General features: G+C 42.2%; 1 protein-coding gene across 1 annotated transcript in view; it reads right to left on the bottom strand.

Annotated features, from left to right (window-relative positions):
- Window positions 1-2509: 2509 nt before the first annotated feature.
- The window catches only part of UBA6 (ubiquitin like modifier activating enzyme 6), an 88807-nt gene continuing 75833 nt past the window's right edge, over window positions 2510-15483 (bottom strand). The window contains exons 28-32 of the mRNA XM_083176240.1: window positions 10658-10851; window positions 9051-9178; window positions 7016-7103; window positions 5419-5513; window positions 2510-4206 (exon numbers count right to left, since the gene is read on the bottom strand). Of these exons, the coding sequence (XP_083032366.1) occupies window positions 4071-4206; window positions 5419-5513; window positions 7016-7103; window positions 9051-9178; window positions 10658-10851 (641 nt within the window). The 3' untranslated portion in view covers window positions 2510-4070. The remainder of the gene's footprint in view (window positions 4207-5418; window positions 5514-7015; window positions 7104-9050; window positions 9179-10657; window positions 10852-15483) is intronic.

The following is a 15483-nucleotide window of genomic DNA, read 5'->3' as shown; positions in this document are numbered from 1 at the left end:
AAAAAAAAAATTGTTCATCAGAGTTTGACGGCATCTCACATGACTACTTGGAGGCTATTACATTTGTGAGACGGCGGCTATCCTACAACATTCAGTGTCTAGCGCTGTATCAATCACTTCTTTTGCAGTTGCTCCCATTTTAAATGATGAACTGTTGCGAATTCGACAATCAATCCTACCCCACAAGCTTGTTGCCTAGGTATCATCCTCGACTTTGAACCAGTCTCAAAATCCTGTTACATGCATCTAAAAAAAAAAAAAAAAAGACCATATCTTAGACAAGACTCTGTAATCCAGTGATGGCTAACCTTAACACTCCAGCTGTTGTTGAACTACACATCCCAGCATGCCCTGCATCAGTTTTAGCATGGCCAAATTGTAAAACTGATGCAGAGAATGCTGGGATGTGTAGTTCAACAACAGCTGGAGTTTCACGGTTAGCCATCACTGCTTTAATCCATGGGTCTTCAAACTGTGGCCCTACAGATGTAGTGAAACTACAAATCCCAGCATGCCTTGCCACAGTTTTAACACTTCCTTATAGCAAAACTGTGGCAAGACATGCTGGGATTTGTAGTTTCACAACATCTGGAGGGCCACAGTTTGAAGACCCATGCAGTCTAATCCATGCTCTCCTATGTAGAATATTGCAGAAGTCTTCTTACTGCTCTTACTAAAATGTAACTCCACTACCATCCATTCTAAATGCAGCTGTGAGGTTTATCTTCCTCCCTAGACTTCAGATCTGCTTTGTCAGTCCCACCATTTCTCAATCAAAGATACATACATACTATTAGATTATATTTCTAATCTGGCTGCTTCTAAGGAAAATCTGAGAACAAAATGAAAAAGCAAATATTTGTCCCAAAAGTTGGAAAATGGACTAAAAGTTTAATTTGCATAAATGGATTTAACCAACTTTTCTGAATTACATTGTTTTACATTGTTGTTTGTACAATTGTTATTTGCTCAGAGAAATTTCCAGATTCATTCCAGATTTTCATTCCAACCAGCCAGATTGGAAAGATAATCTTCTAGTGTGTATGGGCCTTAACTTTACCTGGACAAGCCATGTCACAAAAGTTGTAAAAACCTCACTTCCCATGACAGGTACAAATTAGTTACTTATCCATTATCTGCCCAATGCAATCTCTTATTTTGCTTCAGGCACATTGTTAACAAAAGATCAGGCGCTCAAACTGTCAAAATTGTATTCTCACCTACCACAAAGTCATCCTAGTCCCTGCTCAGAAACACGTAGGTCCTTTTGGACCTGACACCCTGGACTGTGGCAAGTCTTAACCTGTTTACTCTGGTGATAAAACTTTTGCACAGCCTGAAAAAACACAACAAGAAAGGGGTACTCCCTGGTACTGTATATCTGACGTGTGGTAAAAACCATGTTCAGACCCGGAAAAGTGTTTTAGTTATAAATAATGACAGGGTCTAGTACATTTATACCAGTGGGAATAAGAAAAATAAATGTATCACGCCTGTTGGATATAACAAAAAAGAAATCTGGATCCTGTAAATCACATTCGATGATTTGTTCTGAAGAGAAGACTTTATTTGAAATGTTCTTTCCAGTCTACGAGTGTTTCTGATATTAATCTTACTAGTCCATAAGACCGTTTTGAAGTTGTCTAATGCGCTGCTTAATAGCAGACGAGCCTTTTCTACATTACTGTTGGACTATTCCTTGTTTCCTGTTTTTCTGATGAAATGTACATTATTTTTCAATTTTTGTTAACCTACACTACTCTGTAACCTCAACAAGCTTACCACTTACCTCTGTACCAGTTCAGGTTGTTCAATGAACTTGGATTGTTACATTATTATTTTTTATTTTTTTACAAGTTAGAAGAACTTTAAAAGTGAAAACATCCTGAAGGATATACCCAATGACCCAATATTGCCAATGAAAGCTGGGAAAATAACTTAAAATATGCATCCAATTTTTTACAGTTCACAACAATTTAGCAGCACCTGGGAAGAGAATTTCTTCAGGATCCTGATCTTCAAGATATTTTTTTTCCAGTTTTTATAGTTAGTACAGGACTATCAGTAAAGAATAACATTAAAATAAATAAGTTTTACTTACTACCTTAATGTGGTGTAATACCTGCTACCAGGCTAAAACGAGCTGGTAGATAAGCAGTTTTTTATGAATGATTACAGTGTACAGTATTGCTTTGCTTGCTTTCTATGCTTGGTTGGACTGTAAGGGGTGGGACAACCGCTGCTGCTTGCAAATATAGAGATGTCCACCTGTCCTGGTGTGTGACCTAGTTCATATGAAAAGATTATGCTGTATATTAAATTACCTAGGCTGCAATATCTGCTGAATGTAGATATACAGGTTACAACTGATCAGTGGCAGTCTCACATGTGAGCTTCCTGTTTTCTCTGATACATGAATCTTTTTGGAGCTCAAACCGCAGACCAAGCCAAATAAATGATCGAAAAGGTTGATAGACAGTTATGAAAGAACTACTCAGAACAATTGAAAAAATATTAACTGCTCTTTTATTCAAATATGGACTATTGTAGTTAGAATATGTACTGAAAAAGGCAGTCTTTAAACCAAAATATTACATCATTAAAACACTTTATAGCTGCAGACTTGTCATAGTTGCAATGGCCTTGCTTGCATATGGCAATGAACGCCCCTGAGCATAAAGAAAACATAATACAAAGAACACAACTCTCATTTGATAGCCTGGCTCATTTATCTGCTTTCCATGCTGAACCCCTGGACTATTCCAGTAGTGAAATATTTTATTAAATTCAAGTTATAGGTGAAACAGCATGTTCTACAACAGCAATGCCAATGAACTAGTTCAAAAGAAGGTAGAGGAAGCAATTAAATCGACAATAAGAGATGCCATGTCAACTGTCATTTTTTCCCTTCGAATTAGGAACAGAAATGCTTATTTCCAGTTGCTTAACGATTCCCTTTGGATACTTCTTCAGAAGAATCCTCAGTAAGTTCTGTAAGACATCATGTTTTACAGCTGGGATAGGCTGCTGCGGAGGCCATCCACAACCTACCAGATTCCAAGTATGCCCATCTGGTGTGTAAGTCATATTATTTATTTTTTCTTTAATGAAATGTTTGTCTGTATCCTTACTCACAAGTTCAAAAGACAGTTTACAGCAGTTGTAGGTGACTTAAAACTTCTCTCAAGAACATATAAAACTAAAGCTTCAACTGTGCCCATATCAGCCGTGGAGCCATATTACCTACTGGCGGGTCATTGTTTTACTACTGGCAAAACGTAAAGGTCATCAATGCATGGAGAATTTATACAGAATAAACACAAGCTTAAGTCAAAAAGACAGATAAAACAAGATAAAAGGGTGTGTGTTTTAAGCGTCAACATACATCACTAGCAGACGGAATTTACACCACTTATTTCATCACTTAAAATACTAAGGCATTTTATAGATCAGTGACTTGTAATACCCTTATAATGTACAGTAGAAGATACATTATCCAATCTATAATACACTGTGTTCTGTTGTATTTAACTTTCCTTCCAAGTCAAATCGAAAACAACAGCAAGGAAGAGGAATATTACACACATGGAACTACAGTACATACTGTATTATGCAGATAGATGCTTGCTTCCATATCACATACACACATACAAAGCTTGGAGATCTCATGTGCACACTTACTGCAAGGCACACAGACTTATTACTGAATATTCCAACAGAATCAACCTTTATAATGTTCGAAAGTACAGTACAGCAAGTTGCAATCAAAACGGTTCTTTTTATGCCCCCATCCTGCTTCCATTTTGTTGTTGTTCTAGTTTTTATTTTAAATGCATTTACTTTTTGGGTTATAGCACAGAATATTGCATCTAAAAATTCTGTATTCCAGCCCACTGGCAACAAAGAAAAGCATACAAGAAAGCATGGGGGAAACACTATATACTCAGTTTCTGTTATGCAAAATATTAGTGCAAATCACTACTTCCGCTTATCCTCTTAGTTAAGGCTGCACCCTGCTGTGACAAGTAGTACCCACACAACGACGCAGGATGGCACCAGCATTTGTGCTGCTAATTGTTTTCCTGGCTGAAGTAATATCTCACTGGAGGTCCGGGCAAGTCTTCATCTTCATCGTTTTCTGGTGCAAAAGACACGGTCAGGTCAATGTATTTTTTATCGGCTCCAGGCTTCACAAGCTTCTGCATTCTACCGTTGGAATAGAAAGAAAATGACAGATCATTATTCAACATATTAGTCAAGGTAAGGGAGTTTGACAGACTGTAGTAGTTAGTAATAAAAAAATGTTTTTCAGTGTTTTGTTTACTTAACCCTTTGAGCACCAAGTGAATTTGTCAAAATAGGTGTGAAACTTGCCAAGCAAACATTTTTATTCATCATAATGACCTGTAATGTTTATCTTCTATAGGAATTCATCTTTTTTTTTTTTTTTCCTACACATTTTTTATATGAATTTATGGCATTTTTAGCGGATATTTTGAACATCTCTCAGATGTTGGCATTTAAAGGGTTAAGACACAAGTACATAGATGTATAGTATTAATTAAGGAGTTCCTGCCCTGTTCTACACCTTACTATTGAAACAGCCAAGTATTTTTAACTTGCGATACCGATGCGCGCTCCCGTGGCAGCACATATCAAAACCCAGATAGACAGGGCTGCAATGACTATATAGTGCAGATCTGCTCTATATCATCCAAAATCGTATGCATGGAGGGTGGCTTGCCGTGCGATTCAATCGCAACGGGATCGAATAGCAAGCCTAATTGTCTGTGTGTACACACCATTAGTGAAGAAATTTAAGTGCTACAGTAAGTGTTAATAGAATTTAATGGTGCGCCATAAAGCCCAACCCATCCAGGGGCCCCACACCCTAGTTATACCAATCTGGGTCTACAATTAACCAGCAAAGAGCGGCATGATAACGGCTCCTTACCTAAATATATACAAACTAACAGCTGCCTACCTTGGAGCAGCCCCATAATATTCCATGTGGCTTTCTGCCTGGCAACTGTAGCTAATATCTCGGAATTCTGTTATCATGTAGTGTTCAAGACAGGTAACTAATGCCATGCCATGTGTATAAATATACACTGCCAGAGGGGAAAAAACCTATGAAACAGTAATTTGTTGATGAATTGTAAAAAAATCTAAAGAACAGCATTATGTTAAATGTATTTTTTTCACATAGTCCATATGATACCATATGTATCATTATTCCTATGATGGTTTCACAAAGTCTACCTAAAGAGATAACCTATTTTCATATAACCCATTTGCATGTAAGTACAGTAAGAAACAATAACATTTACATAATAAAAATAATAATAAAAATAAAGAAAATAAGAAAATGTCATTCAATTATACAAAAGTACACACACTTTACATCTCTACACTTACGTGAGTTTCAATCTCTTTGCATGGCCCGGCATAACTGGAACGTATAGCATTTTGACACCTTGCACAACCATTGTTGGTTCTATCCCATACTGTTCCTGTAATAATAAAAAATAAAAAATGCATTGTTACAGCCTTGCTGCATATAGCAGTGTGCTGTAGCAGCATGCTGCGAGAAATGTGAGGAAAAATTACTTCACAGTAAGGGTATTGGATATGTGGAATAGCCTCCCATCAGAGGTGGTAGAGGCAAATGCGGTAGAGCAATTTAAACATGGTTGGGATAGACATATTGATATCCTTACAAAGAAAGTTTGAGGTAACGTGTTTAAAAAGGGGCAGACTAGATGGGCCAAGTGGTTCTTATCTGCCGTCAAATTCTAGGTTTCTATTCAGAATAACAGTGGGGCCCAACTGCAATAGGAACCGGTCACATGCCGGCTCCCATTATACTGACCACTACCTGGAAAGGGACGCATTTGTGTATAATGTAACATTTTACAGGCATATCATTTTAATTAGCAGAAGCTGCAGGTGTGTCTGATTATATAGTGATGTGATGATGTTAGCAGAGCTGCTTGTAAACTCCGGTCTCACTCATGCCATGCATTTCACAGTGTATGGCGCATTGAGGGCTAGATGTATGACAATGCATTTGTACAGTACCTCACTTGCTCACAATTGACAGGTAATGAAAATTTTATATTGTACTGAAAATGGTGTAATGTGAGCACCAAATCCCTTTTCTTTATAATGCTTCTGGAGGAATGTATCACACAATGGGGAAGTTCCACAGCTACAGCTAGAAACTTTTAGTACTTTCTGAATGTGTAAATGAATGACCTAGTGGCTGTCTCCACAACTGCTCCAGTGGGGTACTGTGATGCTCAAAAAGTGTGCACAGATCTACTAGAATGGGACGCATGTTAATCAGGAATTGTGTCCCTTCCAAAACATAAGCTTGTCAAATGGCCCCACCAATACTCATGGCCACCAACTGCTAAGTCACTGGTGAACATCACTTTTGTACATCACAGAGCTCCAGAAGGATCTAGATCTCATCCACATAAATCAGAAGAGGACATTGTTGGCATTCCAAATGCTGAGATGCCAACTGTCGAGATACTGGCACCGGAATCCAGACACTGCATCACAAGCGGAAGAATGCCTGGGCAGGTTAGGTTATAGGGAAAGGGTTAGGGTACGGTATTGAACAACCATGACTTTGGTGCACCCCATCAGAGCTGTGGCCAAATAAAATGAAGAGCCCTGAATTAGTAATGATCATTGCCTACTGCAAATCTTAAGAGGTTGTGCTGCCCAAAGTATGGTTATAACGTATCTCTGAAAACTCACAATAAGTAGTATAAACCCACTTAATGGGCAAAAAAATAAATTAACTGGAGCAGATGGCATTATGGGATGTAGAAGGAAGGGAGGCAGCCCACAAACATGTTCAGGAGGTTAGAGACAAGTACTAATAAAGTGTTCAATACAAATTCCATTATGTTCATATTTACCTACACAAGTGCAGATAAATATGAACATAAGAGAAATAGGCATATTAGCAATGTTTCTCAAATATAATAAACCCTCTTACTCTGACAGCATTAATAAAGTCCAACAGTGTAAAGTCTTCCTTGCCATAGATTGTCCATCTGTCCCAGATGGTAAATGAAATGCCATTCCTGCAACATGGAAAACCAAAGGATATGAGGATTCATTACAAATAAGGTCACAGTATTTTATCATTCTTTGATTGCTGTTCCTTCCTAAAACACAAAGGGCGTATTCAATCCCCGACCCTATTTCCAAAGGAAAATAGCAGCGGCTGCCTATTCATTGCTGTTTCCGACAGCATTGAAGGCGGTAATCGACAAAACTGATCAGACTTTAAAACCAGTTGGATGTGTTTTGTTGAAAACGGCCGTGGATTGTCAAATTCACAGGCAGATCTCAACAATCCACCCAACACACCCCACTTTTCGACAGTGGGCAGGTTCAACATTGACTTCCGCCTGTAAGTATTGTAAGTATTCGAGATCAGGACAGAGAAAACCCAGATAGAGGTGTGTTTCTAACGTGTGCTCAGTCTAGCGTTACATGCATTTATTTAGGCTATTTATGGCCACTGAAGATCAGGAATTGCAATATACTTAAAAACTTTTGACATGGGTGTCAATGGATATTAAATTGAGTATTGAGTGTAGCTATGCAGAAAACATTTTCTACACAGCTACAGCTCTGGACCAAGGGATCCCAACACGTAACAGTACCTGGAATACCCTATACCGCTCACACCCTGCATGTGCTGAGGGCAGTGCCCCATATGTGATTAATACACCATGCCTGTGTGTTTACATGAATACACAGTTTTTCTTCAGCAGTATAATATGCAAGTGAACAAATCCCCACAAAACAGCAATCTCAGGGAACATTTGCAAAATTGTAGGATAGATACTCCATGGATTGGATACTGTCCTGTTGCATGCTCAGCATATTGGAGGTACCAGACAGTAGGGCCTCAAGTGCTGCAAGTACTTTAGGTAGCAGATCAACTATTTTGTGTCAGATTAAAGGCAGAGCTCCTCCCCTGATCTGGGCAGCTCATGGACGGTAGGGCAAATACACACCATGCCATAGCACAAACCTCCTTGGCACGTGTGTGAATACATTCACTACATTTACAGGGTTTGCCTACATTCACTAGCTTTACAGAGTTTTCTGCGCAACTGAGTAATCAAAAGTATTATTGTTTAAAGATCCTTAGTTAAAAAGATAGTAAGATGACAGGAGATGTGGTCTGTAGCAATAGGTTACTGAAGGCAAGTAAAGCTTACACTACAAATCTGTAAACCAACGTCACAGGTTGGCAGAGAAAGCCCATATTGTCACAATAAGTAAACAATACAGTAATACTGTATTCACATTGCACTTGTGAAATTTCCTCCTGGAACCATTGACTGCTATTGGAACGGTAGTACAATACAGGCATTGTCAGATTCATATTGCTATTTGTACAGAACACCATTTACAAGATCAATATACATAAAAATAAAAAAAACCTGCCACAAAAGACGTTACATAGTTACATACAAAGTTACATAGTAGTAAAGGTTGAATATCTAGACCCAGCAGAGCTGATCCTAGTACGGTTTATTTTATTTGAAAAAAGTGACTGTAACAAGATCTTACTTGTACAAACCATGCTCCAATCAATGCAAGGGTGAAAGTCGTGCTGCTTCTGCCTGCAGTACACTATTCAGGTTTTAAAGGCCCCACCCCAGCAATGCAATTACAGTTTACTTAGAGTGTGCCCCCCCCCCATCAATTCCAAATATGTGCACAAAACCTAAATGTACACCTAACTCCTAATGTTATGCTTAACTCTAAGGGCCCTATGTATTAAGCTTCAAAATGTGATAAAGTGGAGAATGATAAACAGTCAGCTCCTTCCTGTCATTTTACACACCGACACTAACATGACAGTTAGGAGCTGATTGGCTGGCTGTTTATTGCTCTCCACTTTATCACTTTTTAAAGCTCGATACATGTGGCCCTGAATGAGGATCAATTTACAAAATGGCAATTAAAGAGGTTATAGAAAACGGATACAATTTGGGGCATCACAGCACCTGATATGAGTTATTTTTACTTCAGCGGTCTCTGTAAAAACAATGATTGGAATTGCCAGGTTGAAGAAACAATTTTTGTAAGCCTCTAATGGATGTCCTCCAACAACTTTAATTAACTCCAGGGCAACCTGAGAAAAACAAAAAGTAGGAATTACCTCAGTAAAATGTAAAGCAAACACTCGTGCACATTATATGTAGAAGCCAGTTTCCATCTTGTGTACACTAGATGCATCATACAGTATATCCAGTTCTGGCAATGATACAAACGTCAACCTTAGCAATGTCACATACAGTAGGAGCAATCTTCATCTTTGCTCTTTTGGGCAGGGCTAGCCATGGCTAATCTATTGTTCTCAACTGCAATACAATACGTATTGCAGCTGAGAACAATAGAATAGCCATGGCTAGCCATGGCCAGAGGAGCAAAGATGAAACTTGCTCCTACTGTATATGCCTCCCATAGAGGCAAACCAATTGCTATACTTTGAAAAGACTATTTTACCACAATTAGATGATCAAGAGACTAAGGGGGTATTCAATCTAGGATCATGACTGTCGATCCCTGCCGACAGCCGTGATCCTGGCCCGTTTGCGGTCAGCCCGACAGCTGAACGACAGGCGGGATTCAATGTCCCGCCTGCTGACCGGTGCAAAGGGGGAGAAGCCGCAAATACAGCCGGGATCGCGACAATCCACGGCCGCTATCGGCAGAACGAGCCCGACAGCTTGTAAAGTCGGCCCATTCTGCCGTGATCACGCTTTAATGCTGTCGCTAAAGACAGCATTGAATAGGGAGCCGCCGCTATTTCCCCCCGTCGGAAATAGCGGCGGCACATTGAATACCCCCCTAAGGTGGTTAGGAAGGGATTCTATGGAAAAGAAAGCAAAACAGTGGTATTTTGCTAGATGATCTGCAAGTAGGCTTAACAGGGTACTTATGTAATATCTGGGCGCCCGATTTTTTCATCGCATCGCGCTCGCCACACTATATAAAATCAACTCCATGCGTAGTTGGATAGTGGGGGTATAAAATCACCCATGGTTGACTATACAATTAAAAATCAGGTCTTTACAATGAAAAATCGCATCACATCACATCGCATGCCTTTATTGGCATGCAATGAAAAAATCGGGTGCCCAGATAATACATAAGTACCCTTAACAGTATTGATGAAACTAGGTTAAGCTGTGTCAAACCAATGGTTACAAAATTAAATAAAAAAATATACACAGCCATTTCACATTGAGATTAGTTGTGAGTAGGGATGCCAATCCCGGGGCAATTTTCCAATCCCGTATTTGGGATTGAAAATTGGTCAATCCTGGGGGCAGTGAGGCCAGGAACAGGACGGACGTGGGCACGGCCGGCATGACGCGCAGCACGACCTTTGACCGTGTCACGCAGCACAAAGCCACACAGCCAGGACAGGAGCAGCAGGGCAATGTCTGAGCAAGTGCTCAGACGCTGCCTCGGATTAGACTAATCCCCAGCTGATCCCGAGATTGGCCACCCTAGTTGTGAATGAAGATGTATGAATAGGTTTCACTTGAAGACAATTCCAATTCCTAACAGCAAATATCCATGTGATGAACTGGTCACTACTAACCAGCCCGGACACAGCTGCTGTGGCTGTAGCTATAGCTGGAATAATTTTCCCTGCAATACGCTTGGTCTTCAGTCTGTCCGCTGCTTCAATGTTGTACATTCTGGCTCTCAAGTTGGAGGCTGCCGTAATAAAGTTTATGTGCTCATTGCGGTCGTCATCCTTTTCAAATGATAAGAATTTAATTTGAAGGTCCCCTAACAGAGTAAATATGTAAAAAACGATTAAAAAATACAATTGTCAAATTATATGTTCAACATATGAGTTCATCAGCTAAAAGGTATGCATAAAAGAGGATGGTTAAACTTTTAGTGGAATTTTTTTTATACAAGTGCTGAAATAGAGTGGACACTTTAAATTGTAACACTTGTCTGAAGCTTTTCCCTATACACTGACACCTAGAAGAAAGCCATCAGTCCAAGCCCCGCAAGTCAAGATTTTGAGAAATGAGAAAGAAGGAAAAGAACCAAAGCCTCCTAAAATATTATGTTTAACAAACAAGAGTGTAAAGGGTGAGGACAAGTGTCCTCCAATGGACTTTAGGAAAATATAAACATACTAGTAAGCCCTCTCGAAGCTAATACTTCGAAAGCTAGTCTGCTACCTTGTGATTGCCTCTGTGTTTATGCATGTGCGAGAGATAAACATGTAGTTTCACTCCCTGCCAAAATAATTGCTGTAAACTGGGAAACATTGGTACACGAAGGGTAGGTGCACTGTGTGGAAGCAGTTCCAAGCACCCTTCTTCCACAAATAGCATCGCTGGACACAAACAGATGAAACCAGAATTATGTGGGTGTTGATAACCAAGTGGCAGCCCTACAAAATTTGTGGGTCTCCTGTGCTGCACAGGCTAAAATAACCATTGTAATAATGTAAGCTGTAATCCATCTAGCAATGGTCCAGTATCTTTATTAAGGGGGTGTTATCAAAGCTTGGAGAGAGATGATAGAGTATTAGCCAATCAGTTTTTAGCTGTGCTTGAAAACCACCACAAGTCATTTGCCACAATAAGCATGCCTGCGGATGTGCAGGGACACAAGCACACCTCCATAATGCATTCTATTGCATGATCGCGACAATCCACGGCTGTTATAAGCAGAACGGACCCAACAGCTTCTAAAGTCAAGCTCGTTCTGCCATGATCACTCTTCAATGCTGTCGGTAAAGACAGCACTGAATAGGGACCCGCTGCTATTTCCCATCAGGAATAGCGGCGGAGCATTGCACACCCCCCAAAGACTAAGCAATTCTCTTTTGAAACAAAACGGACAGGGCGGAAATCTGTACCATTAGGGACACCAATATAAGGCCCGCATCGAGACCTGTCTGTAAAAGTCTGAAGGCGAGAAAGAGTACGGACGGGGCGGCAGGCACCAGGAGAAATAAGTTTGCTACACCTGTTGATAAATGCGAACAGTAGGTTTCAGAGCAGAAACCATGGTATGATTAACCTGGTCTGAAGAACTGGTTTTCAAGACCGACCTCTCGACAGCCAGGCCATAAAATTCACACGAGAGGTATGGATGGAGATACGGGCCCTGAGTTAACAGATCTAGGCGTAGAGGAAGACGCCAGGGGGAGATGTACAGATTGCGCAGATGGCCGTCAGGTTCTCTGCCTGCAGCTTGCGAAGTACCCACGGTAGGAAGGTAATCTGAGGAAACAGATACAGTGTCCACTAGAAATGCTCCTGAATCCCTTGTTTGAGTCCCCCGAGTGAGGAAGCTTGTGGTTGCGATGGGAGGTGAACAGGTCGATCCAAAGATGGCCCTATCGTGACACCAATTGCTGGAAAACTTCTAGATGGAGAAACCACTCTGCCGAGTGGACATCCTGCCTGCTTAGGAAATCGGCCTCCCAGTTTAGAAGGATGAGAATGTAAACAGCAGACAAGGCTAAGATAAACTTCTCTGCTCACTGCAGAATGCAGGATACCTCCTGCATCCCTGTCCGACTGCCCCCCTGATGGTTGATATAAGCCACTGTCGGACTGCATCTTCACCGCCGACGATTGAGCAAGGAGCCCATCCATTTAAGAGCAAGTTAGATTGCCCTCATTTCCAAAACATTAATTTACAGTTTTGCCTCGCGGGCTGACCATCAATCCTGAAAGAAGTGAGATTTCACCACAGTATTCCAACCCCAGAGGCTTGCATCCATCGAGAGTATCACCAAATCGAGGATGATGAAAAGTTATTTTGTCAGATGACTCCAGCCACCAAAGAAGAGACAGACAAGATGAAGAAGTTCCAGCTGTAAGGGGCAGAGAAAGCAACAGAGCATACTGTACCATTTCGAAGCAAGCCACCTTCTTGACCAGCAGACACATGCAAAAATGAACCGTTACTGCCCTGCAGGACAGGAAATCCCAGACCAATGACTGTAGAGACATGCACTTCTCCTCTGGAACAGAAACCCTCTGAAGATTGGTATCCAACAGAGATCCCAGGTAAATCATACACTGAGCGGGAAGGAGGCTGGACTGAAGAACTGATAAAGTCAGCTGAATGTGATTTTGCAGGCTGGCCTGTGAGTTTGCAATCAGCAGAAGTTGGTCTAAATAAGGCAGAATTCCGGTACTTGTTTCCTATCTGGGCGCCCGTCGCGGGCATCGCGGGTACATTTATGTATGGCCGCGACGCGACCGACGCGATGCCCGCGATTTCCCATTGAAACCAATGTTAAACTTGGAAATCGTGTCGGTCGCGTCGCGGCCGGCCATAAATGTACCCGCGATGCCCGCGACGCGATGCTCACGATTTCCCATAGGAATCAATGTTAAAAGCCGCGATGGACCCGATTTTACTGTTAAATGCCTCAATCCACCCGATTTGGCCATAGGAATCAATGTTAAATGGGCCACAGAGCCCATTAACCCTTAAATGTCCCCCCAAATTTTTGACGCCACCCCACGATCGACGCCAACCCGAAGCGTGGCGAGCGCAGCGAGCCCGCGAGGGGCGGCGGTACGCGTCCTCCGACCTTTTCATGCCCTACTATCCACTAGGGCGTGGTGTGAGAATATAATAGTGTGGCGAGCACAGCGAGCCACCGAGCCCGAAGCGTGGCGAGCGCAGCGAGCCCCGCGCGGGGACGCGGATACCTGCACAATTATGCGCGTCCCCTCGCGGCCTTCACAGTGAAGGTATCCGCGTCCCCTCGCGGGGCGCGCTGCGCTCGCCACGCTTCGGGCTCGGTGGCTCGCTGCGCTCGCCACACTATTATATTCTCACACCACGCCCTAGTGGATAGTAGGGCATGAAAAGGTCGGAGGACGCGTACCGCCGCCCCTCGCGGGCTCGCTGCGCTCGCCACGCTTCGGGTTGGCGTGGATCGTGGGGTGGCGTCAAAAATTGGTGGGGACATTTAAGGGTTAATTGGGCCTAATTCAGGGTTAATATGGCCAAATCGGGTCAATTGAGCCATTTAACAGTGAAATCGCGGTCAATCAGCCTTTTTAACATTGTTCCCTATGGGAAAATCGCGGTGATCGCGGTCATCGCGACCATCCAATTTTACCCGCGATGCCCGCGATCACCGCGATTTTTACCCCCGATGACCGCGATTTTGATCGTGGGCGCCCAGATAGGAAACAAGTACCCAGAATTCAGATGCGCTGGAGCCTCAGGTAAGCGGTCATCACTTTCATGAATACACTAGGAGAAGATGACAGGCCGAACGGTAACACCCAGAACTGGTAATGGATTGCAAACCTGAGGAATTGCAAACCTGAGGAAGAACGGATGGTCTTTCCAAATAGGGATGTGCAGACATGCGTCCTGCACATCCAAGGAAGCCATTAAGTCAGCCTGAAGGATAGATCTCAGGGATTCCATCTGGAACCTCGAAGGAAAGGATTCAGAGTCTAAAGATTTAGGATAGGCCGAAAAGTGCTGTCTGGCTGTGGGACGAGGAAAAGGTTGGAGTCCCTTTTTCAAGAGGAGGCACTGGTTTTATTACAGCCTGCTGACAGGTTTGACGACCCTTGGATTTTTCGGCTTAGAAGGGACAGGTTGGAATCTTGAGGATGACTGACCTCTTGTCTTTCCTTGAAGATGAAAGGAGCGAAACCCTAGGTTTCAAATCAGCAGAAGGTAAAAAGGCTATTATAGATGCGGGAATCATGGCAACAATCTTATTTAATTTAGCACAAAAAGGACCTCATCTGAGAAGGGGAGGGCCTCTAAAGCCTTCTTGGACTCACTGTCAGCATGCCAAGAGCGGATCCTCGCAGCAACAGCAGTGGTGGACACCTTTGAAGCAAAAGTACCAGAGTCTAAGGCTGCCTCACCTAGGTAGGTGTTTCCTTCTCGGATGTTATTTTGCAAAAAAACATAAGATCAGATCTGCGAGATCCAGACCTTAACCTTTCCATAAGGGCATCTAGCCAACTTGCTACAGCTAAGGACATCCAAGTAGTTACAAAAGCAGGATGCAGTGCAGCCCCTGTATTTGAATAAATAGATTTTAGGAACAGCTCAATTTTTCTGTCTGTAGGTTCCTTAAAAGAAGTTACATCAGGGATGGGGAAAGTAGAAGAACTGAGTCTGAATCCTTGAACGGAGCCAAAATGACTGAAGACCTGGGTGGAGTTCTGCGTTCTGTTGCAAATTTGAATAAATCTGCAATCTGCACTAACTCCTTTACACACTGAGACAACCTCTGAACCCAAGCTGGTTCTGATTGTACATGAGACGGAGCAGAGTCCCCTGTAGGAACTGATTGCCGTTACCTTGACGCTGCAAGTTGGGCAGTTAAGTCACATACGTGCTACGGAAGCATCCCAGTAAGGCTCGGCCAGAGCAGAGCGTCACAGCAGCTCATCC

The sequence above is a fragment of the Crinia signifera genome, chromosome 1 (assembly GCF_055691185.1).
Source record: "Crinia signifera chromosome 1, ASM5569118v1, whole genome shotgun sequence".
NCBI lineage: Eukaryota > Metazoa > Chordata > Amphibia > Anura > Myobatrachidae > Crinia > Crinia signifera.
Note: the sequence above shows the minus strand (reverse complement) of the source record. Positions and strands in the feature narration are given on the sequence as shown.